Source organism: Uranotaenia lowii, chromosome 2 (assembly GCF_029784155.1).
Source record: "Uranotaenia lowii strain MFRU-FL chromosome 2, ASM2978415v1, whole genome shotgun sequence".
Classification (NCBI taxonomy): Eukaryota; Metazoa; Arthropoda; class Insecta; order Diptera; family Culicidae; genus Uranotaenia; species Uranotaenia lowii.
The window spans coordinates 363,747,888-363,775,529 of NC_073692.1; the positions used below are offsets into that span (position 1 = coordinate 363,747,888).

The window sequence follows — 27,642 nt, forward strand, 5'->3', positions numbered from 1 at the left end:
ACAACAAGTCACTTCAATTATCCCAGAGTGCCGGTCCAGTCCCGTTCTTCACCGACAAGAGATTTCCCTTTCAACTCGTTGTTCTACTTCTCACACTAACCGTTTTTTTTTTCTTCTCTCCTTTCTTTCTCCCTCGTTCCATGCTTCCAATCAACAATCAACAGATACCAACAGATACGCTACGAGATCGACCCCGAGTACCTGTTCTCGCCGATCCGAGGCGAGGGCAAATCCGAACGTGCCATCGTGGAGAACTACTTCAAGGTCAACTACACACACCGCTTCAACGTTGGCCGCATCACACGACCGGGTGAGTGTTCTTTTTTTGTACTTATTTTCCCGCTAGGCCATATACCTAATAAGTGACTTCTATGGAACTTTTTATTGTCCGTTGAAAGTGAAAGAGTGAAATGTTGATACTTAACACAGCCGTGTCTTTATGGAATGATGTCGTCTCCTGGAATAAATATTTCCAAAGAGTTATAAATCTCGTTGCAAAAGACTAAATTTTGATTTTTGAAACTACTTAAACAAAACTCTTGAATTATTTTTTCCACCATGAATATTTTTTTACATAACATATAACGTATGCCAATTGGAACTCCGAAAGTTAAATCATACCTTCATCTTTAGATCTATTTGACGTTTTACCTAATACTAAACAGTTATATTCAATAGATTATTTAGATTTTTCACTGTTGATTTTGATTTTTTTTAAGGATTACAGATCATTTACAAATATTTTCATACAGTATTATGATATCGAGCCAGTTAATCTGCAGATTTATAAGAATATAATTAATTTCACGAATTACGGTTTCAATCGGCCACCCAATCTAAGTGAAAATTGCACATCTAGGTTTTGTCTAAATATTCGATGTTGCGCGGAAATCACATCCCAAGTAACAATTTAATTTTTATGCCAACCTTCACAGTTCGCTTAAGACTGTTTCCTGAAGCTACCTTATAAACCAAAGCGCATTCTATGCTTTAGCGAACTACTTTGAAGCTAACCTATAGACTAGTTGGCCCTGTTTTGTTGACGTCTTTAAAGCTAATTCTATAAGCTATAATAAAATATCCAACAGAATAGTTTTATTGGATCCTATAGGCACAGCTTTAAGAAACCCTTCAGAGTTCTCTTAAGACTATCCACAACTCTTTTAAAACTACGTCATGGAATCTTATAGAAATATTACTGTGAGAGCTTTCTGTTCCGTGTTTTTTTCTTTTGTTATCACTTACTCTCCCAAACATTTGGTGATTGGTGAAGATTCCATTTGTTTATTTTAAGAATATTTTCATTTTCATTTTCATTATATCTTAGCATCAAGCTTCCTGCAACCTCAGATTTCTGGTGAAATATATACAAAAAATCATCAAAACATAAGTGCGCCACAAAGAACACCAAGGTTGACTACATTTCAAGCCTTTTTTAATCAAAAAATTATAATTTAGGGAACATGTTAATTTGCTCAAAGGATGCTATTTTTGTTTTGTATTGAATAAAATTCATTACCTATACAACACATAGTTTTGCTAACATTGTCAAATTTGTTGAAAATGCCTAGTTCTTAGTATTTTATTATTATTTCCAGCAAGATGGCTTCAGTAATTTCGTTTGAATTTCACAATCACCATGGCGTTTAGTAAGTTTAAATTGAAAAACTAACAACAGTGATAAAACAGTTTTAAAATTGTTTGATGCCAGTTAGAAAAATGTTGTAATAGAACAATTTCAATAAACAGTTTTAAAATAGTTTTAAAAAGACCTTGAATCACGCTTCGTTTGACGTTTCTCAAAATAGAATACACGCTCATGATGGATTTATCCATTTTTGAGTATGAGAAGCTTGTCGCAATAAATGATAACATTTCGATTTGTTGCTCGGCAAAAGGCATTCATGCAACTATTTGTTTTGTTTGCTTTTGACTATGAGGACAAGTAAGTATTATTATCAAATAATCTCAGACTGTTTAGGAATAGATCTTTTTCTGTCATCAAAAGCTTGACCAGCTGTTCTGATCAGAGCTCAAAAAAGCCGTATTCATCCCCAACTATTTTGACAGACAACGAAAAAATATCAGATTGGCCTAGACTAACTAGGTACATGGTGATTGTGTATATGTTTGTTTTATTTAATCATTCGCTTCGCAGTCATTCATTGTACAAAGTCGTGACATTTCAGAAAATGTGAATGGAATTCAATTGTTAAATTTTTAATGGAAATTTTTAAATACATTACTAGCTAGCAAGAATTAGGAAACGAAAACACCAGAAAATTCCTAATTTTTCTTTTCAAATTTTACAATTAGGTGGTTGAATGTCCTTATCCTTATCAAGCCCTTAGACGATTTCATAATAATGCTTACAGAAAAGCATAAAATTAACAGCTGCTTAAACTTTTATTCCGGAATAGGAAGTCTATTTTTTCTGACTAGTTTTATTTAGAAACTGAACAACTTTCGTTGTTTATTAAAATAAGAATTGCGAAGCGAAATCATTTCATCCAATGCCTTTAAAAACAACGACAATATCTAACAACACTGACTTCAGCATTTCAATGAATGAGATTTGTAGGAAGGTCACAGTCACAAATTTGAAAATGATGTGACTTTTGTTCGACTTTCAGTCAGAGATTGCTTTGTGGATGATCGGAAGATTTTCGGTTCAAAGTAAAATATATACTCTGATTGAAAAATAATTGCGTATTCACGGTAGCATGCCAACCGTTTTGAGCTAAATAACAGCTAAATACGGACTTTTTTTAAACAATTTTCTGGCAACCGTGGATTGCTTTACTTGTCCACTTTACTTTGAAAACCTGAGCATGTTAAAAAAAATCTGGGGAATCTGCAACGCTCACTCTACAATAAATAATACATCGCATTCTCCTAATTATTGAATCTGGGATTTATTTATGGAGGTTCCAGCTTATAAAACATTAGGTTTTAATTTTGAAATATTTTCTTCACATTTAAAAAATGTTACGGATTAAGCGCTGATGTGGTCTAGTGGATAGGTTGGCGCGAGTCTGGAAACCCAGGCGTACTGGGTTCGATTCCCGGTATCGGCAAGAAAAACTTTTTGGTTCGAACCACATAACTGCCGCTCATAGCAAGTCCGTCCCATTTGCGTTTTCATCATTTTTCAGTTTATCACTGGAAACACTTTAGTTTCATCTGGAGTTTCAAGAGAAAACTTTTTTTTTAGTACTTTGTTCTGATGAACATCCGAAAAAACCTCAAGAAATTTTGTCCCATTGAACAAATGATCGCAAGTCGGTCCCATATGGCATAAATCATCGCAAGTCGGTCCCACAGCCATAAGGGCCCAGCAAATAATTTTCAACAGAATCAAAACAAAAAAATAATCCTTATAAAGCGAAAATCTTTCATTGGCCGTAGCAGTGACAGATTCTGTTGATTACTTTGATAAAAAAACGCATACAAGTGCCGAATTAGCGTTGGACTTTTTACGATTTTTCAATGCCATTTTTCTCACTTCAACAAAAACGCAAATGGGACGGACTTGCTATGAGCGGCAGATAAGTAGCCGACAGGTAAGATGTGTTCATCGTATAAATAATTATATATTTCAGAAGGAATGCATCTGGGGTTAATCTGAAGAGACTATTGCAAGCGGAGTGGATTGCCAACCATTGTAGGTCTCTGAAGGTTGGATGCCTTCTCTCGACGAACCATCGGCCGTGGAAGCCTGAGGAGCAATTCGAAGGCCAAGCCACACAGACATAGGCTGGACCTTGCTACCGATGGGGTAACCATACAAACATACATACATACATACATACATTAAAAAAATGTTACGGATTCTACGGTTGCTAGAATGAATTTTTCTTAGCTTTGTCGAAATTTGAATAAATTTCAGTAATTATTAGATTTGGGAGAAAGAAAATGTAAAATTAGAAAAAAACATTTATCATTTTCATTTAATACACACGTCATATAAACTAACAAGATAACATAAAACTTATATTATTTGTGAGGAACTTTATAAAATGCGCGTTATAGAAAGCATCATGTTTACTTAAATTAAATAACAGACTTTTTCAATAAAAACTCCAGAATCAGGTTTTGTTGAAATAAAAAAAAATATCAAAGAATGTGAAAACACATTCTAAAGTTTGGCTGGAAATGAAATAAATAAATTGGGCTCTATGGAATATTAACTTTAAAGCATACGTATAAGTATAAATTATGCTAAATTAATGTATGCTCCCCCTTTCCGATAATCATTTTTGAGAAAACCAACAAGAACTGGGAAAAAACTGCTGTAGTTGCTTAAATTTGACCTATCGGCAATATTGAGTTCCTCTATTGAATTTTTATTCCAAATCCAGCATCAGATTTGAAATTCGAATTGAAACTTTTCCAGCTGATAGAACCAAAGTATTGACTCTGAGGTGCTTCTATTTTAAAGTTATCCTCTGTTTAGGAAAATATCCTGAATTCAGCACTCAGAGGAAATCTTATTATAAATTTCATAAGATACATCTTATGAACCACTTTTTTGCGTCCAAACTAATTTTTCATAAGAGTCTTATGAAATTCTTTCAATTTTCATACGATGTTCTTATGAAAAATAGAAGAAACGGCATTGTGAAAAAAATGATGAACACATTCATTCACATCAGTTTTTTTTCATCATCTAACAGTACGAAGCAATCGCCAGTTCATAGTTATTATAGTTTTCCTTCAATGTTAAATGTTATTGTTATCTCCGGAATGGTAAGTTCGATTTGATGTTTTTGGTGTGAACGTTGAATATATTAGTAAACCAAAATACATTATTTGTTTACTTTTCAGCAAGCTGATAGGCAAAAAACGAAAGGTTGAAGATTAAGATGCGGCAAAAAAAAACTTTGATGGAGCCGTCTGTTGATGCGCTGCTGATGGTGACGACCATGAAGGATTTAATTTTAAACAAATTTGGCAAACAATAAAGTGAATGTTTTCAGCATGGAATATCGAGAATTTTTCTTATTAGAAAGTGATTTACTGTTTCCATAAGAATCTCTTATGAAAAGCAACAACCTCTCATTGAAGTAGGCGTTCATCTTCAGAATTCATTCGCGTCATAAGACAATCTTATGAATTTCATTAATTTTTCTTATGGCGCCACTTCATAAGAGAATCTTATGGCATACATAATAGTATTTTTCTGAGTGAGCATATCATTTTCCAATTGATCGTTCATTCTCAAATTATATTCAACAAAAAACATTCTCGTAGAGGAAATTGCGAATTTCCTTAAGTGATTCTTTAAATATAAATATCTCTATTTTTCTAATCTTATCTTATGAACTCATTTTCATTTCCTTGTATGTTAAAAAATTGTGTATTCTCTGAGATGACATATGGAGAAAAAATCAATTCTTACGGCCCTCCGAGAAAAGTTGCCCTGGCCTCCCTGAACGAGCCTTAAAATCTATAAAAGAATAAAATACAGCGAAAGTCGCCGGCAATTTAGCATTTCTTATTTTTTCGAACTTTTTTCATTCGGAACCAACGACTGATAACCCGAAAAGACATATTAAATTAATATTAAAATTTAAAGAAACTTCTTAATACATTATATTTTAAATAGAATATCGAATAACTGTTTTCTGTTACAAGTTAGGTTTTGCAGGTCAGGTCAGAGTTTGCAGTGGTCTTATGAGGTTGAATCCATGAAAACTAGAAGAGTTCTACAATTTAAAGTTTTTATATTATTTTATTTTTTGTTCCTTAACATCATTTTATATATCCTCTTTTTAAACACTTAGCTTTGATGGTTTTATCATAAATTAGCTAGATACACTTTCTTTCAAAACATAGTTCTAGTTTTTTGCTTCTCTTAACAACAATAGTTTTTATTTACACCTTCTATATTTTCATGGTTCCGGTATGTTAGAAGTTTGCGTTTAAATTCTGTTTAATACTGTCCGTCAATTTGTTCCGTTAACATATTTGTTTTCGCCTTGGCATGTTCCGATAAACAAAATAGAACATTTACCTGTGAAGAAAAGCTTACAAAGGTGTCCTTAGATATATATATATATATTTTTTTTTTATTGTTCTGAATTGACTTTTTTTTCTTGTCTTCAAACTTTAAACGATGTTTTTGATAACAATAAATGCAACCAATTTCGCCTTCATACCTTCGTGAAGTTTGAATTGAACCTTTGAGATTGCGTTTTTAAACGTGAGTTTGTAGTCTTTGTTAGAGCCGTTCACATACCATGTGGACAACATAGGGGGAGGGGGGGTGTAGGGGTTTGGATCATGTCCACGTGGACATGCTTACTTCCAAAATATTTTCTAAACGTGAATAAATATTAAGATGTTCAAATCAAAATCTTAAAATTGCAAAGCATTCCAGTTTAAGTTGAAACAATTAGTAGACAACTGAAAGCAAATGATAAGTATGATAATTTAGGAGTTTAAAATTTTCAGAATTATTTTCTATCAGGAAATGCTTATTCGTTTTTATTTTCAAAATCAGCCATTTGAATAACAAAAAGTCAAAAAGTAGTGTTTTCTAACTGTCAAATTGGCTTGTAATATAGCTCAGTTGTCAAGTCTGTTGTCTCCTGAGCCGATGTCCGCGAGTTCAAGCCCAAGAGTAAACATCGTACACAGTTGTACCGGATAAGTTTCTCAATAACGATCCACCAACTGCAACGTTGATAAAGTTGCGAATGCCATAAAGATGATAAAACGACTATTATCGAAACAAAAAAAACTGTCCAATTAGATTTAGAAAAAAAAACAATTTGAAATCCATGTCCACGTGGACATCCGGGAAGGGGGGTGGGAGTTTGCCAAATGTCGCCGCTTGTCCACGAAGAGGGGGGAGGGGGTCAACAATTTCATTTTTCTGTCCACGTGGTGTCTGAACGGCCCCTTATGGGTTTATCGCCTTTTGATTATAAGAAAAACAACTAAGGTGTGAATCTGAAATATAACCAAGGAAATGTTTTTTATGAATAATATACAATTTTTCTGGTTCACAACCTCCAACACCCGTAAGAATCAATGCGGTCAATCGTTTGCATTTGCTTGATCATTATGCCATTATGGATTAAGACCGCTCACGGATTTTTTGATGAGTCCGTTGATAAGCGCAGCGCAGGCCGCCCGCCCGCATTAATTAGTAAACAGGTGCTGTTGTTGTTATTGTAGCCAATGTAGATTTCTGCCCTCCCCCGCTCAACTGGAACGTGTGAATTTTGTTGCCCAGATTGCGATCTTTATTCATCACCACTGCTACAGGTTGTTAACCGATGAAACTGGATTTGGTTCTAAACGACTCCGTTCTATTAAACGGTCAGTTGCCCAAAGTCGAATGGCAAAAACTACTCTGCTTATCATAAGAAGATAATTTGTTTAAGTTTCTAACATTTCAGTTATCAAGACATAAAAGTTTAAAACAGTCCAATACTCATACAAAAATTCTGAATTTATCTTAACTAATCATGATCAAGTAAACTAGATTTACGGATCAACAACCCTTTGGTGAGAACATTGTTTAGAGCATCTGAAACTGGTGTTTTTTTGTGATTTATGAGCACAAAAACAAGTTAATTTGATGTTTCTAATAGAGTACAACAATTAAAATATGGGAGTTTGCATTTTTATTGTCTTAGTTAGTCAGAAGGAGAACTATTTTATCGATAGAGATATCATCGTTGAACAGTTTCAGTACGCTGAAATTAGTTTGAAAATAGCACTTCTCTCTTATCAAGATTATTATGAATGCTGCGGAAACAAAACAATAATGTGATCACGTGCAATTTGCATTTTTTATACTTCGTTTTTATGATAAAAAAAAATTGTCGCAAACTTTTTGTTAGTAAACCAGTTTTCATATAGTTCCGTTCACTGGAAATCAATAAACGCTAAACCACTTCTGAGGACTGTTAAGAATCGGATTTGCAGATCGCGAAAGGTATATTTAAATCAATCCGCTTCATTGACATTCCACCGGTTGGCAACTGGTTCCAATCATAGGCAAATCGAAAAAAAAAAGAACAAGAAACTGACCGGCACAATTTGAATGGATTGATGATTTTCTTGATCTTGATTCGACTGACGACACGGTGTAGTTGATCTTGATTAGCCATAGTGTTGATTCGAAAAGGTAAAAGTGAATCGCAAGAACGCGCAAAGTGTCTTATAATTTTTGTTCTGAACACTACTTGTGCGAAACGTGTGTACGTCACTTCGGCGACGAAACAGGTTCATCAAGATTTCAAGGACCAAGAACAGCTCAAGAGAGCTTTAGCTGTGGGGTGGTAAATGTTGGCAGGGTAATGAAGCTTAACCTCTTGGCTGTTATAAATAACTGTAATTTGTCAGATCCGACCATTCGGAAAACCGTAGCTTTGTGGCACTACTATTCATGGTAGAGAAGGTTTAAAGTAATTTGAAATTTAAATATTGCTGTTTGTAGGTCTGATTTCTAATTACCGGTTTTACGTACAGATAACCGTTAAAAAGTAGTATTTACAGTGCTTGTCCATGGATTACTCCAGTAATTTGTACTTGTCGGGCCAAAGAAGTCGATTCACTCATGAGGCAACTAAAAATATATTTTGTTAACAAATCACCTAAAATCATAAGTGAATTTTCAAAAAGCTTTGACATTTTATAAACATTGAAAAAGAAGTATTAGGTACTTGATAGACAAAAACTGCAGGCCAAAGGTTTGGGACCACCCCTAAAAAAAACAAAAAAAAAGTTCGCTTATATCGCAGCAATCCTATAACAAATTTCTTTAGACTGAGTCGATTTGGGGTTATTTTTTGAAAATCTTAAACACTGGGGTCTTAAAAACTTTGTCTTGGTACAAAACTCCTCCATGATTTTTTGAAGAATTTTTGAGTAACGTTTACATGAGTATATTTCAACTTCTAGGTTTATATGGGAAAAGGGAACATTTTGTTTTGAATAATCAACATCATTTTTGTTTATTCTGTGGAACCTAGCCTGCTTATGGTTTTTGTGCAAATTTATAAATTCACCTAATGAAATTTTCCGCTCAACATCTTTGTCAAAAATCGTAACTTCGTATCTTTTGGGGGAAAAAGTTATAAGCTCTTTAACAGGGGTATGTCTTTTGGCATTGAAAAATAATAAATTAAATTGATTAAAATTCTGTAAAAATCAGTGGATGAACCAAAATAAAACTTTTTAGATGCCAGGGTTTGAGAAAGTCAAAAATGACCCCAAATCGACCCAGTTTAATATTTCATATCTTTTGATCTCATTCGAAAAATCATGAGCATGTATTTGCAAAAAGTAAATAGAACTTTAAAAGAGTTAAATTTATCTTTAAAATCGAACATCTTTCTTTCATATTTATCAAAACATATTTTTAAAATTTTGTGAAAAAAAATAAAAAAAAAAGTTTTGATAAATTGGAACAAGAATTCGAGTACAAATTGAAATTTGTAATTTAAAACACTCTACCCGGAGAAAATCGGTTTCTTATTGGAGGTGCAATAATTTTTAATTTACAGTTGATATATGGGGCCCTCAGAGTCAAAGGATTTTTAGTTATTAATGCCAAATGATTTTTCATATTTGAAACTATTTTTGATGTTTTTTAGAATTTAATTAAATATATTTCTTTTCGGAAAAATAATATGAATATTCGAAAAATATATGGAAAATGTTCAATCCAGTAACTTTAAAGAGGACGAATGACCGATGTGGTTAAAATCCTCTATAAATAAAAAATATAGAATAGAATATAGTAACTTTAAAACATATTTACTCTAAATAAGTTTTTAAGCACTGATAACCCTTTGACTCAAAGGGCCGAATATAGAAACTTTTGACAAACGCATACGAAGAAACTTTAGCTCATGATCTTCCAATTGAGATCAAAAGACACGCTTTATGTCTTAAGATGGTTGAGATATGGCCGAACAGCATTCACATTATTTTTGAAGAGGTGATCCTGAACTTTTGGCAGTGTACTGCATATTGTATGAGCAGGAATAAAATGCATTTTTTAGCAGTTTCTATTAAAGAATCATCATGATCTTAGATGTACACTTGGTGACTAGGCAGCTCATCACATCTAGGCACGTTAAAATTGCATAAAAATAATATTATTGCAAACCAGAGTTGATAAAAAACTACATTTATAGAATAAGAAAACCAACTCTGTAAAACATTTTCCCAGAATTTGAAGGTATTCTACTTCAAACAAAACACCAGTTGTCAACAACTCCTAATGGCAGTAACAAACGTTTCAGTAGAAAACATCAGAACAAATGTTAAATATTTTGATAGCATCATGGAAAAAATATGACAAGCTTGTAATTTATGGAAAAAGTGAGATACAAAATACTTGTAAACTTCAAAAGTCCAAATGCAAGAACATGCAGGAATCTCCTTTTGATGGTATGATCAATATTGCCAACCGCAACCCGGATAACATTTATATGTAAAAATAATAATTTAACAGTTATCAGTTTCAATTTTACAACTATTTCATTTGAAATATTGAAGTTAGGATTATTAAGATAAATCTATTTTTTTTGTTGCATTGCAAAAATATTATGTTAGTAAGTAAATGTTAATATTAGAAAATTGATGTGATTTTTAAATAATTGCATTGGCAAATTATTTCGATGCCCCCAGCATCAGTGACAATCATGAGAAGTTTAATTGAATTCTGAAATAGCTCATCAACTTTTGATTTTGTAGGCAAATTAATTTGGGAGTTTTTATATTTTATTATTCATCCATAAATTTCAAATTGGCTTGAAAATAAATATCTGTTGAATTTCCATTTTTTGCCATTCTCAAGCATCATTTTTAAATAGTATGAGTAAAAGCTAAGTTTTCTCTGGAGAAAGTTATACCTAATCATTTGAAAATGAAAAATCTCAATTTGAGAAAAAGAAGGTAAAAATGGAAGGTTTTGCGTTATAAATAGTTAGATGGATTTTTTTAGGTTCTATAAACAAACATTTTTGATTGTGTAAAAAAACTTTTTGCGATTTTTCTTCCCTTTTGCTCGTTAACCAGCTTTCAAATTAGCCACGAGAGACGCTGAAATTGAAAGGCAATATTTTTATATTTTTTCTATGATATAATACAGTAGTTTTTCGATTTTATCACGGTAAAAAAAAATTCACCGTGAATTTGGTGAAACCGTGAATTCGGCAAATTATAAAAGTTTACTAATCACAAAGGATCGATTTCAATTCAAATAATTCTTCTCTATAGCAATTTTAAGATTTTTCCTTGAAATTAAACTATGTAAAATATCAATTTGACAGTTTTCATCCAATTAAAGCGAATTTATTTTATTTATATGGTGTGGCATCTCACGACATAACCTGATGAATAATATTCCTCCAATTCACTCGGTCCATGTCAACCGTTCTTCAACTTTAAGTGAACTTGTTAGTTTTAATGGAAATTAAACAGTCGTTATCTTTTATATCGATTTTGAAAAATAATTTAAAAAAAAACTGTACCAAAAAACATTCCTCTGCAAATTTGAAAAATATTTTGAAATTTTCCCAACTTAGACTTTCAAAGTGTGTTTCTCGAAATTTGCTATATGGGCAGATAATCCTTTCTTTTTCATATGGAGAAAGAAAAAACTGGGGACTCAGTTGTATGTATGTATGTTAAGGCAAAGCTAGAATAATTTTATTCTGTTCATCTTAAATAATCCATTCAGATTATAGTAAAGGCTAAGACCGCTGCGAAAAATTACTTTTTGCTCCCATATGTTTTTTCGATGCCTTTTGGGTCACCAAGCATCAGTGTAAAATTTGAGATGATTTGGTTGATTCCTGAGTTAGCGCAATGCGTTTCAATTTTGTGTGCGTATTTGTATGAAAGAAGAAATTTTTGCACATCAAATCATCCAGATTATTCAAATAAGATTGAAATAAAATTGGTCTTTGATTTTTTATTTTGGCTATTCTTAAGCTTCATTTTTTGTTGATATGACAAGCAGCTAAGCGTTTCATGAAAAAAGTTATGACTATTTCCAAATAAAAAATCAGAATCCATTGAAAAGTATATAAAAATAATAATTTTAATAATTTCATGAAACGTTTTTGCAAAGGTTACATAAATCAATGAATTCCCTGGTTACGCAAAGCAGTTTTTTGATATTTTTTATTCTCATCCTACGGTTAAACAGTTTTCAAATAAGCAATCAAAAACGCTGAAATAAAAGAAAAATAAATTTGAAAAAAAAAATTGGATAACATTGCATATCTTTTCTGGAGTATTTACAAGTTAGGTTAATGCTTTGTTCACATGTACTGTACTGAAAAAAATACATATTTTCCATCGAAAGTTATATTTTTTGGACCTTTCAGTACATCCTGGCGATTTTTTAATGAAAAATTTTGTTTCCCCATACAAATTTTCATACACAATTAAAAGTGGGGCTTGTGATATAGCTCAGTTGGCAAGTCAGTTGCTTTCTGAGCCAATGTCCGTGAGTTCGAGCCCAAGAGTAAACATCGATCACAGTTGTACCGGATAAGTTTTTCAATGACTTGTTCGCCAACTTCATCGTTGATATAAGTCGCGAATGACATGAAGATGTTAAAACGACTATAATCGAAACAAAAATAAAATAAAATACACAATTAAAACTCGTTGCGCATATTCAGAACTGAATGGTTCGCTTCCAAAATTGTTATTTGGTATTTCTGGCAGCAAAAACAACAACAAAAAGTTTTGAGAGGTGTAAAAATTTAAGAATTTGAAATTTCCGTACCAAGCTTGCAGCGGTTCAATACCCAGAGATCAAGTAACTCCAATAGAATAAAGACTCGAGCTCAACATGCATATAGTATTATCAAACTTTAAGTTAACTTTAAATCAAGTTTATATCATTTAAATTTGATATTTTGTAGATACTCTTTTCAAATACATACATAGAAATTTTTGCTCATGATCTTTAAATTGAGACCAAAAAATAATACAAAAGACAGCTGAGATATAGCTGAAATTTTTGTTTTTGAAGGGGTGATCTCTAGCTTTTGCCCTGCAGTGTACTTTCAAAAATGTAAAAACGGTTCCGATATCAAAATTATCTCTCTTAATAATTTTCAAGCTTTTGTTTGAGCTGGACTAAAATAAAGTTTTTTTTTTTTCAAAGAAACATATTGATCTTAGATGCATAATTGGTGACAATGCAGCTCATCGCGATTCCGGACTCGTTTGAACTCCATAAAAAAAACTCTTACTAACCAGATTTCATAAAACTACATTTAAAGGATGAGAAAGTTATGCTGTTATACAATTTTCAAGAGTATGAAAGTTTTCGCTCTCTACTTTTAACAAAAGATCAGTATTCAACAACATTCCAACGGTGTAAAAAAGTCTCACGTCTGTTTTTGATGATAGTAACAAACGTTTAAAGCAGTCCGGATAACGCTTATATGCAAAAATAAATAGTAAATTTTGAATATTTTGTATGAATATAACTATTTTAACTAAATTGAGATAATTTCATACAAAAATGGTTTAAAACAACTTATAAAATAAGAAGATTTGTGTTATTTTCGTCCTTTTTTTGTTTCTGTTAAAAGCCGTTTATTGGACTAATTAATAACTGAATGATAAATATTATTAAAACATTTCATGAACCTCAAGAGAAAAATGTGTGAAATGGTTATGAAATTAATTATTGAAATTAATTATCATAGATTAATTAAGCGTGTAGAAACGAAGGAACGATTTTTCAATTTTTCAAAGTCTGATGTCTGTGGATACTTCCAAGATAATGAGTTGAAAAACTGGGGATGTCTTAATCAAATATTAAGTGATCAACATAAAAAAGCAATCCCCGTAGTGGACTGTGGTACACTTAGAAGCTTGATTCAAATGTTATTAATTTAATTATTGAACTCTATTCGATAAAATTGAGTACAACCTTTGTCGTTACTGTGAAAGAGCAAAACTTGTAGAGTTTCGTCTTGTGGTTTCAGAAATAAGGAACGCCGAATTGCGGTGTTTCTTGGCTTAGATTTTTGGCGGTCCTAAATGTGTAGAGAAATTTTTATGACGTTTTTCTGAATATATACGTGTTTAAAATAAAGATTTAAAAGCAAAATTGAAAAAGTCACTTTATACTATCAGAATTTTGAACAACACCATTTTAAGTTAATTAAACAAATATCTTCAAATTGATCAACTTGATATTTCTCATCCAACATGCTTGACATACAAATGTCAAAATATATTTATTTTTAATCTAAGCGTTTTAAACTGCTAATTTAAAAGCTGTCTAACCGAAGGATGAAAATAAAAAAAACTGCTAAAACTGCTTAAACTGTAAACACTGCTTAAATTGCCAATAAAATTTACTAGAAATATTTAAAAAAAATGTCTGGCACCAGTAAAAACACATCCAAGAGCTTTGTGTTAGAGCTGTCTCCTCTAATGTTATTTAAATTGAAAAGAAAATACTGTATACAAATATATGATCAGTTTTTTTTTTTTAGAAGCTCTAGTTTAAGATTCAAAGGTTTTTATTTTAAATAGAAAAAACTTCTAAAAAATGTGTAGGGGAGATTGAGGTATCATGGTACACTTTTTTCTTCGATCCATAACTTCTTTTTTATAAAAGATACAATTAAAAAGATAAAGGGTATGGTTTTTTATATTTCCAACGTATCATTAGGCATTTTTATTTTTTTATTTTTTGGTAAATTATTTTCCTGAATTCTGACAGTTTAAAATGAAGTTTTTTGTTATTTATAAAAATGGTGGGGAATCGTGGGCCACCATGTTCAAATTGACCAAATAACATGCAAAGTTCATGAGTGACCCAAAACTGTAATTCCATAATTCATGTTATTATTAGAAAGTAATTTCAGGTGAGGAAATAGAAAATAGAGTTGTGTATGATTGAATAATAAACCTGGCTCGCGAACGTTTTGGCAAAATTACTTATATAGGATTTATGTTCGTTCCAATCGATTGGAATAAAACAGACAGAATATTTTTCATAACTCTTCATTTGGCATGAGAAAACTTTACAGAAAGGATAAATGTATTTTAAGTTTTTGAAGTGTATAAAAACACCAAAATATAGGTGGCCATGATTCCCACAAACTATGATTTGCAAGTTGGTTGCGTTTGAATGATTTATTGAAAATTTATGAAAAATCATGTGATCATATTTTTGTTATGAACTTTATGTTTCCCACCAGTGAAATATTCGGGTGATTGTTTGTTTATTTAAGTATATTTTTTAAGATAGTTAACTAAAAAGAGGTATATGATAAAGTCAACAACATATAGAAATATGTGCTTACCCAAAGAGACGACGATGACAGTCGGGTTGAGATTGTGCTGAAGTTGTGCTGCAACATATCATTTAGTTATACCTTTGTATGCTGGATACACAAACCTATGCACTGCTGCTCAAAGAAAAAAATTAACTAAACAAGATACTAATATGTTATTTCAAAGATCTGAAGTAGTTTCGAATTAAGACAAGCTAGACAATATAATATATAGGTCTATTCTAAACAGGATAGAGAAATTTTAAAAAAAAAACAATCTAGTTGTTATGTCACTTTTTGAAAAATGTCTAAAACTTTAGGATTTAGGTGGTATTCATAAAAAAAAATATTTTTAGTACGTGGATTCCTACTTACACAGATGTATGCTGAATGCTGAATTCAACAAAAACATATCTTATATCTCTGCAAGCGATCACCTTGAACTTTGCCCATGCTCCGCGTAGGTACCGAAGTTGTGCCCCAAGCAACATGTCGTGAAAGGGAGTGTGAATACATTCCTAGTCGGTATGAATAACCGCGCCAAAAGAAAACAGTGAGAGCAATTTCACCTTGCGCAAACTTTTTATCCGCACCGAGGCAAGGCGAACCCAAACAAAAAAGAAATGCAAAAAAAACGCCACCAAAGAATGGAATAAACTTGGCATTTCCACGGCCGCAAGACTTGGTTACTCGTACTTTTAGACAGTAAACCGGCTCGAATAGCAATTCCAGGACTTCAGGAGGTGTTCAGCATTTTTAATTTTTTAATTGTATTATTTTATTCTATAATATTGGCATCAATTTCAAAGTTTATAAAAAATATTATGATTTTACAAACATTTTCGTATTGAGAATTTCATATTTGTGGACAGCTCTTCAAAAAACTTTCCTGACAGTTTACCAGCTGCCTGCTGGTTTCAACCAAGAAGTTTCCTGAAATAATTCAAATTTCAACATATGGCTCGAAATAGAATCTTTCCTTGTTACCACAGTATTCATATTCGAGCCGGTCTTATTTGTATTTATTCATGAGGTCGACGTCGATTGAAACTGTCATAATGTTAACAAGAAAGGCACCATACGATACGATCCGATCGAAAACACACCAGTCGATCCAGCTTTGGGGCAATTGGTGGGTATTTTTTCTCTGACTTCAAGCTGTGTATCTTTCCATCGAAAGAGTAAGACATGCGGTGCACTTTTACATTGTACCTTCAATATCGGTTGGCAATCACTTCGGGGTGCAAATTCATCAGTAACGCATTCATTGTCAGCTAATGCAGTTTATGGAATGATTCAACAGCTTTAGGAAAATTGTTAGAAATTTAGAAAAGATTTCAAACTTACTAAATGTTTCTGTTTGAATATTACTACAAAATTTTTGGGGTTATCATTAGAATTTTGAGCTGTTCTAATGCCACACGATCTAGCAGACTCGAACTGATCAAAGTTTTACTGATCGATGAGCCAACCCGAAGACGACGACGACGGATTGCTTCCATCGGAATGATTTCTCAAAACCAAAACCGATGATGAATCAATGCAATTCACTTCCAACTGCAGCCAGCAACCCCTCAAATGATGCACTGATCCAGCAAGCAAGCAGCTGATGCAAATTCGCAACATTATTACTGAAACGAATCAGCTGCTACTAGTGTTGCTGATTCTACCGACTCGGTGCATGTGCATTGACCTCAATTCGACGAAAGTGGTTTTGGTCGGTCGGTCGGGTAATTTGGTTGCCAACAACTAAACTCATTGACTGACTTTGGTACCGGTCGCCAATTGTATGTATGGAAAGAAGACGATGGCGACGCCGGACGTCGAATATGCTCATAAGTGTTTATAAACATGCGCTGCCCTTGCCCAAAAATTGTAAGATGCATGCTACCAGTTTGTGCACCAAAAGTGTGCATCACTTATTGTATATTGTAGCTACACATTGCAAATTATCCGTTGGACCGGTGCAATCGCACGCGCACTTAACAGCTGATTTGATTTGCTTCCGCCGGCCGGGTGCGATTTATGGCTTTCGTAGTCGTTCTTTCTTCGAAATTGATAAAAACGCCGTTTTAAACTCATTTATTGCATCTCATATTTAAATCATTGGTTCCCATTCACAGATTCATGTCAAATCTTACTACAGTATGATCCCAAAAAAAATTACGCTGAACAACTATGTCGAATACGGTAACTTGGTATCTTACTTAGCAAAAAAGTGATAAGCTTTTGAATAGGTATTTGTGTTTGGTATTGAAAAACAATCTATTCAATTGACATCACTGGTGGTGCCTAGCGAGGTATTGCTTGAAAAGAAGTCATGCAAAACCTCATGTAAAAGTGCTAAAATCGGTCAAGACGTAAATGAAGCGTAAAAGCTCAATCCGGAGGCTGGCTAAAGAACGAATATCTCGAATTCTTTCATGCAACGATTGATCAAAGATGACTCAAATTCATCATCAAGAGCAAAAGCGAAGCGCAATTTGATCGAGTTGAATCGATCAAATCAAGCCGATCGAGTTGAAACCCTGCGATTTAAGCATCCGAAGTGATTGCTGTCTAGGTTGAAGAAGAAGCAGCTGATTGTCGTGAGCTCAGTCGAAAAACTTTTTAGATTCATAGATGTTCCAGAAAATGTGAAATTCGAGTATACTACCTAGCATCCCGTTGGAGTCATGGTACAATTTGGAACGATTGCTTCAAATGGGTTGAAGATGCCTCCTGTTTTCAAAAAAGCTCGAGTAAAAGTTATAATTGATGTTAGTAGAACGTGCTCCTAGCAACTTAATCAGCCCTTCTCCCTTTTTCTAGAGAATTCTATACAGCTTAAAATTTAAGTTCTTAAAGCTATTTTGAAGTTCGTTTCAGTGGCTGACGAAAATGCTATTCAATCTCTAAAAATACGGTTGACGGATTGCTCTGACAACCAAATGACAGATTGCTAGATTGGGATTGCCGGGAGGGGGGGGGGGGGGTGGTGATCGGGGTGATTAACCGAGATCACCACCCGTTTAAAATTTAAGAAAATGCTCGATCTTCATAGAAATTTAGAACATTTCCTAGTTGATTTACCTTTGAATTTTCAAAATTTTCCACTCCGTGGGAGAGTTTCTCAAACAAATTGCAGTCAAATTTTCAATTGGGGTGATCAATTTTCCAATAGGCATTTCAGAAGCGTAGGACTTCTACTGTCTTACTTTAACATCTTTCTATAAACATTGTAACTATTATTTAATGTTAAAACTCTTAACCTCATTTTTTTCAGAAAAAATTAAAGAAGTTTAGTTATGATTACGTACCACTTCAGTTCTACGAATAACTTTATCGTTTAGGAAACAATTTTTACATTTTTCTCCAAAAAATGCATAGCTACATGGGCTTCATGACTTAATTTCAGTATCTACTTTTACGGTTGCAACCATTTAATATATTGGTTGATTTAATGTCGTTTTTTATTTGAACCCCGCCATAAGACGTGTTTTACATTTCTCTTTTTCAAGGTCCATTTCCCGTTTTCTTATGTTAGGCCTTTCTTAGATGTAGCTTTTGACAACTGCTTGTCATACAGTTGCCATTAGTATGGATTGCAAGATTAACATATTTTGAATCATTCTGCGCAAAAAGTAAAAAAAATAGTATAGGCTTGGCTTTAATGACGATTGTAGTAAACTCCGTGTACAAGCGGGTTCAGAGGTTTAATTAAATTCAATTTATTTAAGATATTTCTTCACTTTAGTTAAAAATCGAAAACAGACATGTAAAAAATAGAAAGGAAACAATTTTTTTCAATTATTTTACCGTTGGCTGTGAAACATGATTTAAATAAAACATTAAACGCTTTATGGGTATAAATTTGTTTTTTTTTCTTATGATTACCTTTTTATAAATTTCATCAAAATAATTAAAATACACTTTTAATAGGAAGTCCCGAATTGGACAGAAAGCATGATTAAGACAATAAAACTGGGTAGATAATTTCAATTAAGAAGATGCATTTAAATTTTAAAACCACACAAGAAGTTAAAAACACAAAACCTCACATTTTACACTAACTTTTCGATTGCTTCGACTAGTTGATACGGGTGTATGTGGATGCTTCTACCCAAGTGTCATTTTAGATTGAATGTGGAAATATCGAGTAATTGTTTCTTTCAATGTTTATCTGAAGCTTGCCAAGTTGACCGGTTTTAACCAGGTTTGTCCGGATGTTTAATTCAAAATTTGAAAAAGTCCGGTCCGGCCTACTTATCCGAATTTCATTGAAAAAAACCGGATTTTGCCCGAATTTATTCATTTTGTTTGACAAATAAAAAAAATGTGTTCTAAATATTTTTGATTCATGCGTACAAAATTAAATTTTTTGAGCAAGTTTTATACAAATAAGCAAGGAAGGTTTTTGGAATCTGCTGTTGAATTTTGATGAAAAAAAATGGTTTTCATGTTTTTTTCTTGATTTTTGTTGTTTCTGAGTTTTGACAAAAATTGCCCGGGTATTGCACGGATTTTGACAATTTTGAAATCAATCAATGCTTTCAGATAAAATTGCCCGGATTTGTCCGGCTAGGATATGTGCTGACAATATCCTGGCAACCTAAGTTTATCTACATGTCTGGATTAATTAAAAGGTTTTCAAATCATGTTGATATAAAAAATTTTGTAAATTCTTTATTTGAAACGGTTCATACCTTTAGGCAACTTTTGGCATTTTCTTATGGGTCATACTTTATATAGTTTACTAAATATAGTCTTATTTCTAGACTAATTGGAGTTTCAAAATTCAGATGATGATGCGTTCATACAAACTGTTCTTCGTTATGATTCGTTGCTATGACATCAAATTTGAATTGTTCGGGTTACTGTGTCAGTCATGGATATGTGGTTAAAGTCACAAACTGTTAAAAGATCCTATATCGATGTTCAAAACCTTCTCCCGCAAAATCTTTTGAAAGAGTTAACTTCGAAAGATTTTGTGATGGTACTATTTTTTTTCTCTCTCTTCTTCCCATATTAATTTTTAAGAGCGAGTATTGGCGCTATATCCAAGGTGCACAAAAATCCGAAACATGTGATTTGATTAAACGTTTAATACAGATATGATATAATCACAATTTATCAATTGATTCAATTTACACCGCAAGTTTTGGATTTTTGTGCAAAAAAACTTCATTTCCATCCACAGAAGGACAAAATCACAAGAGCCACCATCAAGGAGCACAGTAAATTTTAGCAAAAGTGCTTTCAACGTGAATATTTTAAACATTTCATAACCATGGAAACGTATGGTGCTGTTGTCCACGTTTCTTCCTGCCTTGGTTCCAGTATTCTCTGCGTCCAATACTACACAATGGGCTCGGCCGAGTTAAGATGGGTTGCAAATGTACTTTTACTTCTCATCGGAATGCTGACAAGATCTGGCTGTGTATGTATCATAAGCGTAAGCATAGATGGTGCATGCGTTCTAACTGTATGGTTCTGAGAAATTCGTGTTTTTTTTTCAGATTTTGAAAAATTTCGAAGATGACAACAAAATCGTGATAATAATATTGAACGGATTTTGTAATACATAATTTTGCCTTTTAATTTTGCATTTATTCATTTTAGTTTTTATACAAATTAATACACTAAGTATTGGTGAAAAACCTTATTTTCATGTAAATCATCGGTCTATTGCTAAGAAATTATGTCCTTTGACCCAGCTACTAAAATTAATTGCAAATTATGACTCATGTTTGCTTTACTATCCAAAAAACTCTCAATGAAACTTTGGTAGAAGGTGTTATGTCATATGCGATTTATGACAGTTTGAATAAAAAAGGTTCATAAAGTCGATTTTTTGTAGAACTCCTGTTCCTTCTTTATAGATTTTTATATAAAATCAATGGACAACAGCAAAATCAGAATTCCTAGAACTATTCAACCACTTTTGTCAATTGTTTAGAATCTTCGATATTTTCTTTTTTTTTGTATAACATTGGTAAACCTTTTTAAATTTAAAACAATAGTATAACAGGTCTGCCAGATATCAAATATTATGTTTCTACTGTTTAAATTTTCTTTCAGCAGTCAATCAAAGAATTTTTTTTTGCAATGTTGGTCATAACTTAGGACCAATGAGGACATGTGGTAGCTTGAATCACTATGGATAAATTGAATACTGGCAACTTTTGATGGCTTGGCTTCAGAAATCTGAATTCTTAAGGATATACCCAAATAAACAATAAAGCTGCTGGAGCATTTTCATACCACATCTGTCATTTTCTTACTTGGTTCTTGACCCTCCTGAAACTGTTATTGGATGACATTGTTCCAATCACAAACAAAGTTGGAATAAAAGGGTAAATTATGATTTCAAAGCTGCAAATTAGAAATGATGGAAAAAAAATCATAAAGAAAGAATCAATAAAAGAGGAATCACAAACGATAAGCTGCAATTCTACATCATTTTAAACGTTATAAATTTTTTTTTTAATAATCTTTGGATTTGGAGATTTCCGAAAAAAAAACGAAAACGGATACATAAATAAATGTCAAAACATAGTTGTAACAGAAAGTTCTAAACAAAATAACAGAAACAGGTCTTTAGTTCAATCAGGAAAAATAGTAAAAATCCGTCCGCGGGTTGGTTATGAAAACAGAGAAAAAAAAACCCAAAAAGCAAAACCAATCAGCTTAACCACTTAACAATTAAGCTATCAATCTTTTAAAAAATAAGACTTTTGAAAGATGCTTCTTTTCTTTCTGGCTTGTATCAATCATAAAAATGTGTTTAGTAACAGGGCTTCAATCACTTCAGCATTTTTAAAAACATTTCTGAACGTTCCATTTTCAAAATTTTAAGTTTAGTAAAAGGTTTTTCGAAAAAAAAAGTTTAAACTATTCGAGAAAAGTAGCCAAAACTAAATAGCTTTGCTTTTTTTCTTTTTCTTTCGATTATTGTCGTTTTAGCATCTTTATGGCATTCGCTACTTTATATAAACGTTGCAGTTGGCAGACAGTTGTTGAAAAACTTTTCCGGTACAACTGTGATCGGTTACTCTTGAGCTTGACCTCGCTAACATCGGCTCAGGAAGCAACCGACTTGCCAACTGAGCTGTATCACAGGCCTTGTATTTTTTTTTTCAAAACATTCAAGAACTAAGAGATAATTCTTACAAAATTCACGTTAACATTCTTGGAAACAGTTTTAAACATTTTTAATGTATCATTATCAAGATTTTAAGTTCAGGAGAATTTTTTTCGGAGAAAAAAATGACATAAACTAAGCGAGTGATACGTTTGTTCATTGTTTGATTTCCCAGGTTTCCCCATACAAAATGTATGGGAAATTATACACAAAAAGGCCTATTAATTTTTTCGCAAAGTCCAAAACTTCTAGTTGAGAAATTCCTCCTGAGTACAATTCAATGAAATTTTAAGATTTTTTCAGTGTTACCAGAATTAATTATGACTTTCAAAGGGAAATTTATATTATTTTTGATGAACTGATGATGTTAAACTTCAAGTCGTTTGAATGTCGCCTTAGAAATTTCCAATAAAAGTGAAATTTTGTAATGTTTGTTTTTTTTTTATAAAAGGATCAATATTAAGGAGTGAGAGCAGTGAAATTTTGGCATTTAAAAGCTTCCCCATGGCTAAGAGCTACCCTTATAGCCATAAACTATGGAAAGAAAGCTTTTCCGCCATTCCAAAAACTCCATCTAAACGAAAAAACCTTCGATATATTGAGAATTTTGGCCAGGGATTTTTCAGGTTCCTGAAAAAGTCAATATGAATCAACAGTTGCAAGCTTATTGATAATGATATGAGAACATTCAAAGAAAATTAGCAAACATTTGTCACTTTGAATAGTTAACCCTTCATTATGATGATGTTTTATTTTTCCTTCAAAATCATTTTTAACAGTTGGAAATAATATGTAAACCAAGAAAAAAAATATGAAAATAAAATACGATTTTTCACTTTTTTTATACATTAATAGTTGCAAATTTGTTACTTTATGAAACGAAGTGTTAATTTCAACTACTATTCTATTTCATTGATTTTCTCTTCTTTGTTTAAACAAACACGTCAAGTAACTCTCTATTATAATTATTGGCTTTTCTATTCAACTACTGGTTTCAAATTAATTCGAAAAATTTGTTTAAATTGTAAGTAGTGGTTGTTGTTATAAATTATATCTAATAAATGATGTATTTTAACTTTTGATCATTCATACCAAAATTTCAAACGACTGTATGTTAGTTTATTAATATTTGAAAAAAAAATATTTTATTTATTTAAGAAATCACATTGTCATGTGTTCAGAAAATGAACAAATAATAGACGAATTATTGCATTCTAACGATAGCGCCTCCAAGATTGATGGATTTTTTCAACAGCAATTTATCTTTCGTGTATAATTCTCTAGAGTCTAAGCGGATCTACGTTTAATGACATTTTACTTACATTTACACAACACAGTAAAGACAAAAGTAGTCGATCAACCCTCGGTCAAAAGAATCGATTAACTCTGAAAGATGATTATTATTACCCAGACTGTTCAGAGATCCGGCAAGTGTTTTGTTTTGGCAAAATTTTTGCGGTTGAGAATTGTTTTCATTACTTTTGTGAGGTAAAACAAGTTAGGGATTTAGCAATAACACCACAGAAACCACAGCGCAATAAAACTCATCAAAGATTGATTGAATCTCATTATTGCTTAAATTCTCTATCTTCCTAAGGTAGCTAGGATGTCATCGCTGGCATTTTTTTTGTTAACTTATACTATAAGTATTATTTTCTCAAATTTTAAATTCCAACAACTGAAATTTGCAAAAAGGAAACAAAGTGCTCTTTATTTTTTCTTTTCATTGTAAACCCAAACGAACGTTATCAAATATCAATTTTCCAAAAATTTTACAAGCCTGTTTTGAAAACAAACTTGAAAACATGAAGAAACAAACACTTCAACACCTTGTCGAAATGTTTCGTATTCAATTACTAGAGCCTAGCTAAGTTGAATGGACCTGAGACCACATCTTTACAAGCACCAGACTGGGGGTGGCGAATCATACAAACCTTACAGCAAACCATAGGTTACACCGTAAAACTGATTAGATTACAGCCTGAACACAACTTCCCTAACTCCGGGGAATGATTCGGATTGTAAGTGTTGTATCGTGTGTTGTATGTATCAATTTTCAAGTGCACTGCCTCCCAGAAGTAATATTCAAGCGAAAAAAAAATCGCGTGCAAACCGGACACGATTATCTATCTATCTCTAAGTCTAAGCCTAGGAGGTTTGTTGGGGTGTAATAATGCGTGGTCTGTTGTTGTTAGCTAAACCACAAAATGGCCACTCCCGCTCATTATCCTGGCTGCCCCCAAACGGTTGGCTACAAAAACTTCATCACCATCATCACGATTGAAGAAACATGATGTCGTGGTGCACCTATGTATGCGCATTTCCTTACCCTTCGGAAGATCACTCCTAGGCACAACAGCAAAAAAAAGGGAAAGTAGTTTCATTGCCCGGCAAATCGATAGCCTAATGGCTCCGGCTCAGATATCCTATGGTGAGCATAATTTGCAATTATTGCGTATGGTGAAATTATCAATGTAGATTAGAGTTGCTCAGCTAGGATCGCAAGCTAGTTCGTAGATATACGTGATTGCCTCTAACCACAGCTCGGGTGGACATTGATCTTTCGATGGTTTCCTGCGGCGATTTCGATCCGTATTATTACACCAAATGGATATTATGTGAGATTTTCAACACACCATTTAATTAAATTTTACCCAACAAACGACATAGATGAGTTTTGGTTTGATATTTTATACCATCATCTGCTATATTATTTCTCCTTCTATGTTTTAAAAAAGTGTTTGTTATTAGTTATTCTATTATATATCTACTGTATGTATTATGAAAAACGTGAAAAAATGTTTGAAGACTCTTCTATTTGAGAAAATGAAGGTTCTCATACAAATTCTACTCAAAGTATGACAGAACTCGAACAATTGATTGAATTGATATTAATAATGTTTCCCATTATGAAAACAAAAGGCTCCCATGCAAAATCAACATAAAATTCGGAAAATGTTCATAAAATGTTCCTAAAATTTTTGAAAAAAAATATAATTTGACATACAAATTATTTATTTCAATAAATGACTACTCCCACTTTCGATTAGGGAGGTCCCATACACATTTAATATAAAATACGAGACAACACGAACAAATTTCAAGTGTTACTCATCAAAATAGTAAAACACGCCATTACGAAAAGTACGGTGGGGTAAAAGTACTTTTCGAGATTTCTGAGAACTAGGAACAAAACAATACAAATCTGTGGCGTGGATCGATGGTGATCTGCTTATTCCTTTTTAAAGTGATTCAAAAAAAAAATCTAATGAGGCAAAATTTCGTGAGAGAGTAAAAATTTAAAAAAAGTGTGGATTCTACCGAAGGAAATCTGAACTAAAAGTTTGAACATATTTTCACATACAAACAGGGTAACAAAAAAGTCCAGTCACACTGGAAAATCTCGATATTTCAAAAAATAAGAAGAAAATCTGAATCTGGCCTCCAAAGCTTTAATCAGTAACTCATGAAGATACTTTACAGACTTTTTTTTTTTCCTGGGATTTTAACGCCTGGACGTTATTCATCCCCTACAATACTTTACAGACGATATCTCGGAATTACACCACCTTTCTCTGTTCGAACCAGCTTCAGACGTCTCGGAAAGTCGTCGCAAGCGGCGCGCAAGTACTCCATCGGCATCTCGTCCCAGATTTTCGAAACAAATCGCTTGAATTGCTCCAAATTTGTTATTTTATAGTCGTTAAGCTTCGACATCATGTATCTTGACACGAAATAATCCAGTGGGTTCAGATCCGGAGACGGCGGAGGCCATTCATTCTTCGAAATGAAATTGGTCAAGTCTTCCTCACATCACGCCTGAACAACCTTTGCGGTGTGGGATGGGGCGCCATCTTGCTGGAAGCAGTAGTAATCGTCTTCAAACAATAGTTCAGCTTGAGGCAGGTCATTTTTCTTCAAAACCGTGTCCAGGTAGTACGCTGCGTTGATATTGATCCCTTTATCGATAAAAATAAGAGGCAGTTTACCTCTCTTGCAAATGGCTCCCCAAACCATCACTGACGTCTCATTTTGGAACCGGGAAATGTTCAGCTCGTCCGCAGGAGCTTGCTGGAGGCTCACACTCCAAACTCTATCATTTTGGCGATTGACTGTTTGCTCCAAAACGAACAGCTTTTCGTCCGAAAAATAATCTCGCCATCTGCGCGCCAACCGAGCAGCGATAACAGCTATTCTTAACTCTGCCTTGGCTCACAACTCAATGTAAACAAACTGCACAGAAACGAAACTCTGCCACTTTGGTCAGCAAAGTTAGCCCTTTCATTTGACATATAGATGGCACCAGAGAGATGCAACGTGTAGGCTACAGGCGACCCCAAAAAAGTGTGACCGGACTTTTTTGTCACCCTGTACAAAGTACACTGGTAAGGGCAACCATCTGCGCAAAGAAATATTTCGACTGTTTTCGCAAAATGTCATTCATAGAGACAGCATGAAATTCGTATCGGGTGGAAAAAAGAAACTGATGCCATAACAGAGATTCATTTCAAGTGTTGTGAATCTAATTTCTAACTTGACTTGAATCATAAATAATGACGGATTTTAACCCACGGCACAATTCTACGACGCAGTGTTGAGTTATTTGGCTAGTATAGTAAAATGAAAGATTTAAAATATGATGACGATGACCTGTATTTATTTAGCTTTGATATTAACTTACTGTTGTGCCCGTCTTCGAACACTTCGATGGCCGATGAGCCGATGGCTATCAAAATGTCAACCGTACACGAAAAACTTAGAGTGTAAATTCATGAAATATTTATTTACGGATGTTTTTTTTTTACCATGAATTACATGGTCACAATGAAGTTCACTGGAAGATGAATGTGATACCATGGTTCTGTTGTATTAGAGCGGTAGCATCAATCAGCTTTAAATTCTACTCATGATGATTTTTGACTGTTACTCTCTTTTAAAACGAGGGGTTCATATGTAAAACAAATGTAAGAGATTCATTCAAGCTGAAACAATTTTCGAGAGATTTCCACCACATTTGGTAAATTATTAGGTTTGTATATGATTTACTGGTTTATTGTATAAAATTACCCTTCAAACAAATGAAGTAAGGATGGATATCGGTAAAGACTTTCCCAACGAAAAGGGACCAGCGATTGGAAACTTGGGACCAGCGATGTGTAAACTCGCTTCGGAAAGAATCATTTGGCTGATTTCTTCCGAGTTTAACTTGTTGTGCAGCGTTACCACAAAAAA

The 27,642-nt window shown here is 33.1% G+C and overlaps 1 protein-coding gene across 1 annotated transcript in view; it reads left to right on the forward strand.

Moving 5' to 3' along the window:
- The window catches only part of LOC129749407 (patched domain-containing protein 3), a 167,665-nt gene that overhangs the window by 14,366 nt on the left and 125,657 nt on the right, over positions 1-27,642 (forward strand). Inside the window, exon 2 of the mRNA XM_055744379.1 lies at positions 165-310. Within this exon, the coding sequence (XP_055600354.1) occupies positions 165-310 (146 nt within the window). The remainder of the gene's footprint in view (positions 1-164; positions 311-27,642) is intronic.